General features: G+C 33.0%; 1 protein-coding gene across 1 annotated transcript; it reads left to right on the top strand.

Annotated features, from left to right (window-relative positions):
* Positions 1–1,526: 1,526 nt before the first annotated feature.
* On the top strand, positions 1,527–4,049 carry LOC102581440 (cysteine-rich repeat secretory protein 3). Its single transcript, XM_006352664.2, has 3 exons — positions 1,527–2,448; positions 3,091–3,225; positions 3,658–4,049. Exons 1-2 carry the CDS (start codon positions 1,692–1,694, stop codon positions 3,222–3,224), a joined length of 891 nt encoding a protein of 296 aa, XP_006352726.1. The 5' UTR covers positions 1,527–1,691; the 3' UTR covers position 3,225; positions 3,658–4,049.
* The last annotated feature ends 576 nt before the right edge of the window (positions 4,050–4,625 follow it).

Raw genomic sequence — 4,625 nt, 5'->3', positions numbered from 1 at the left:
ATATATATATATATAAATAAAGCAATACAAGCATCATGTTCAATTCCTTTTTAATTTATTTATTTCCAAAACTAGTCTACCTCTTTCATGAAAAGTTGTGATTTTAATGAAGAGTTGCGACTTTTATGTAAAATTGCGCCTTTTATGAAAGGTTGTGACCTTTTCAAAGGGTTGCAACTTTTCCAAATAGTCGTAACCTTTTCGATAAGGCATAATAAACATTTGTTCACACTACCCTTTGTTGTCAATAAATAAAGGGATTTCCTCTCATTTTAAAACAACAAAAATTCGGAACCTCCTCTTCTTCTTCACAATTAAATATTTGTGTACTTTGCTCATGTTGAGTGACTCACTGAAAACATTGTTTATGTTACAGATCCTGATATGTATTTTTACAGTCATTAATTTATGCTTATGTTATTAAGGATAAATGATACGATGTAATAATTTTCATTTTCCTTTATATTATTAATGTTTGTTACTACATAATCTTGTATGTAAGATAATATAGTGTTTTAGTTTTAATAACTGGTAGATTTTAAGTATTATTTTATAAATTCCATGATATTAAATTTTCGCGCAAAGCGCGGATAATTTTACTAGTTTATTAATAAGTTCAAAAGACTATCAATGTATTAAGCCTAAATTAAAAAAGAAATGCACATATTGAGAGTGAATTCTTTAGATGGTCAATCAAGTTTTGAGAATTGTATATAAAAATTATTTTTATTTATTTTGTAATATAATAAAATCACTATTTTTTGATAATACAACCAAAAGTATATAACAGAAGGCAGACAGGAGAGTTTCAAATACATTTTCCCCCCTCACTGCTCATTAGCAGACACTGTCCACCTACCTAGGCAGTACTACAATCTCATCATCACTATTTGCCAACTAGCACTACCACAAACTATACAACACTCCAATTAAATATTGGCATTAGTTTAATAGTTGTCCATCATAACATTGATTTCGTAGTACATTTTCCTTTCTCTCTTCATTTAAGTTTAATCACCCCATTAAAAATGATCTTATATATCGTGATCAACAATCTCAAAATTTCTTTTAATTTTATCGAATAAGAAAACTATCTATTGTAACATAGATTGTTGAGAATAGAAACAATCTTCATATCAACAACCACTAAAACTGGGAACAATCTAATTCATCAAAATAAGATTATGAGAAAGCAATACAAGCATCATGATGCTAGACAAAACAACTTAAATATTGGTAGCAACCTTTCAAGTTTAATAAAATAATTAGAAAGCACTATTAAAGCTTTGGGAGAGCCATACAAACTTTGTGCTGCTAGGCAAAGTAAATCGAAACATAACACTAATAACAAAAGTACGTATTTTATAAAATAATCGAGATACACATCTGAACACTATCATTAATGAAAAAATAATGTTACCTGTCATAACATTCATTAGCATTAAACATATTGCCACCTATTTAGCCAATACAAAATACTTAAAAAGGAAAGCTATGTGAAATTTCCCTTTCATACCAAAAAAAAATTAATAAAAAATCACCATTTTTTTCACTTTCTTCTTTGTTCTTAGCCTAATAAATACTACCTCTAGAAACCACCAAAAAAAAAAAAAAACAAATCTACCCACCATACTTCAAAAATTCTTCCAAGAAAGTATTTCATATCTCATGGTTATTCCAATATTCAAATCATGAAAATGGGTCCATCTCAAATTCCCAAAACATTCTCTATCTTTTTCCTATTTCTAGCTTCTTCATTCCCCATTCTTGGATTATCATCAAATGAACTCACAAACTTTGTGTACAAAGGCTGTGCTAACCAGAAATTCCAAGACCCATCTGGGATTTACTCACAAACACTAAACACCCTTTTTGACAACTTGATTTCTCAATCTTCTTCCAATAAGTTCTACAAAACCACCGCCGGTAATGGCCAGTCAGCAATTTCCGGTCTTTTTCAATGCAGAGGCGATCTTTCAAGCGATGTCTGTAACCATTGTGTTAAGAAAATCCCGGATATGTCTAGGAAGCTGTGTGGTCAATCTATTGCTGCTAGGATTCAGCTTAATGGGTGTTATTTGAGGTATGAAATGGTGGGGTTTCAGACTATTGGGGCTACTGAGTTGCTGTTCAAGGTATGCGGGGAAAATCAGGCGAGTGGAGCTGGGTTTGGTGATAGGCTTGATACAGCTCTAGGAGAAATAGCTAAAGGGGTTTCGAGTGGGAATAATGGGTTTTACGCAGGTGGGTATCAGTCGGTGTATGTTTTGGGTCAGTGTGAAGGTGATTTGGGAAGTGGGGACTGTGTGAACTGTGTGAAAAATGGTGCTGGCAGAGCTAAAAGTGAATGTGGGAATTCAATTTCTGCACAAATTTATCTGCAACAGTGCTACATTAGCTACACTTATTATCCCAATGGTGTGCCCAGTAAATCACTATCTCCCTCAGGTAATTTTAATATTATCAATCAATAATGGACTGAATTAAGTTCAAATGGTAAATTGAAATAGATGATTCATATAGTCAATCTTAACTAGTTTGGGATTACAGTCGTAACGGGTAAAGTTGTTGTCATGCTACCAAGATCTCACGGGTTAGAGCATTAGGAACAATCTCTTGCAGAAATGCATGATAAGGCATCGTACAATCGACCCTTGTGGTCCAGCCTTTTCCCGTACTGGTGCATAGCGGGAGCTTAGTACATCGGACTGCCCTTTTTGTGGGATTAAAGTCGTAGTGATAAAGTTACGAATTGTAAAAATTAGTGAGAAAATCTATGTTGTTTGGACTCTTCAAAAATGTTGTCGTACTAGTGTCCCATCCTCCAAGAATAAACTAGTTTTGAAGGATCAACACGCATCCCGCGTTTTTTTTTTTTTGGCGAGTCCGAACAAGATAGTTGAAATTGCAAAAGGAAGGCTGCATAGATGTTCATTCTCCTGTTAAGACTAGTGCTACCAAGTAGCATTCATATATTTTTTCTTTTTCTTTAATGGGTTTCTGAGATCATTTTTGAAGTAGGACGTAGTAGATTTTTTGAACTGATCAAATTTTGAATCTTTGAAATAAATGTTGTGTTTGATGGTGTAGGAACAAGACAGAATACTCAAAAGACTGTTGCTATAGTCTTGGGTGGACTAGTTGGTGTGGGGTTAGGAGTTGCTTGTTTGCTATTTACAAGATCAGCATTCAAGAAAAAGGGTTATTCTAAGTATGGAGGATAAGGTTAGTATTCCACTGCATTTGATTATTTTCAAGTGTTCTTTGATTTCCCAAGAATAGTTCAACTTCAATGTTCAGAATTATAGTATTTCTTGATACTAGAAAGTTTTATGTTTTTATTGATAATGATTAATGGTGGTGTTCGAGCCAATTGTGCACACCTTGACTATTTTACTGGTTACATGTTATCGGTTAGACTTACTATCAGAACAAGCAAATTTCCTTGTAAACGAACTCAGTTTGTTTTTTCCACCTAGGCTTAGACGGGTGGAAGAAATCACCTAATATGTTTTATGCTGCATTTTGAACCCCGAGACTTCACACGACTTTCGTCCTATTTCATCTTCCTTGGATGTGCATTAGTAGAAAGATTTATGTTTGATATACTTAATAATATGTTTATTCTGATAAGACTTGTTATTGCAATGTATGTAGGTCACATATAGCTAAAAGGAATGCAAAATGGGCGGAGATTTTGAGGTGGCTTTGTAGAAAAGACAAAGTGTAAAGTTAGGTTGCATGATTGGCCTTATATATATATACTGTAAAGAAGGAGGTGTGGTGATGAAGGAAAGGAAATTCTGCTTTTTGTGCTTTATTATGGCTCCAATTTCCCACTATTTTCCTTCTTAACCAAGTTTTGGTCCTATTTTTTCTCTTTAAAACTTTTGAAGTGCAAGTAGAAGTAATAGTGGTAAATTAAACTTAAAAAGAGTTGTTGTCTCTGTTAGACTAAAGCACTAGGCATTGATTGTAGTAGTGTTTCTTTTCTTTTTCCTGTAATCTTTTATGAAAAAAGTTATGGATAGTGCAATTGTTTTTTGTCAGGGGCGTACACAATTTTTTTTTGCAAGTGATTAGTTTTATTTAAAGAAACGAAGAAAGACAAAATCAACTTAAACGATATCTTATTTGAATAAAACACAATTCGCCATATTATTACATCTTTTCTTGACATCTTTTTTCATTTAAAAAATAATATTAAATAATAACAACAATAATTAAACATGAAAGTAGCTATGGTCCATTGGTTTACTTATCTGTCACCTCATATAAGATTGTGGATTCAATCCCTACATAGATTTATATTCTTTATAATGATAGAAATTGACTCATGATTAAGAAATTGCAAAATTAGGATACATTGGGGCTTGATTTGCCAACCTCTTGAAGATGTCGGGACCAAGCTAAATCTGATTATTATTTTTTCGACTAATGATGTTCCGTGACACCGCTTCCATTAACGTGTAAACATCCATAGCTTTTTGGTACCAAAGTGACAAAATTGATGACTTCACAAAAAGGAAATTTAAGGGAAAAAAAACAAGTAATTTTTGTCTCGTTTATTATCAAGAGTAAAGTGAAGATGTCTAGGGGGGGGGGGGGGGGGCCTTTTTTTTTTT

Source organism: Solanum tuberosum, unplaced genomic scaffold, assembly GCF_000226075.1.
Source record: "Solanum tuberosum cultivar DM 1-3 516 R44 unplaced genomic scaffold, SolTub_3.0 scf00150, whole genome shotgun sequence".
NCBI classification, from domain to species: Eukaryota; Viridiplantae; Streptophyta; class Magnoliopsida; order Solanales; family Solanaceae; genus Solanum; species Solanum tuberosum.
This window is presented reverse-complemented; position numbering and strand designations above follow the sequence as displayed.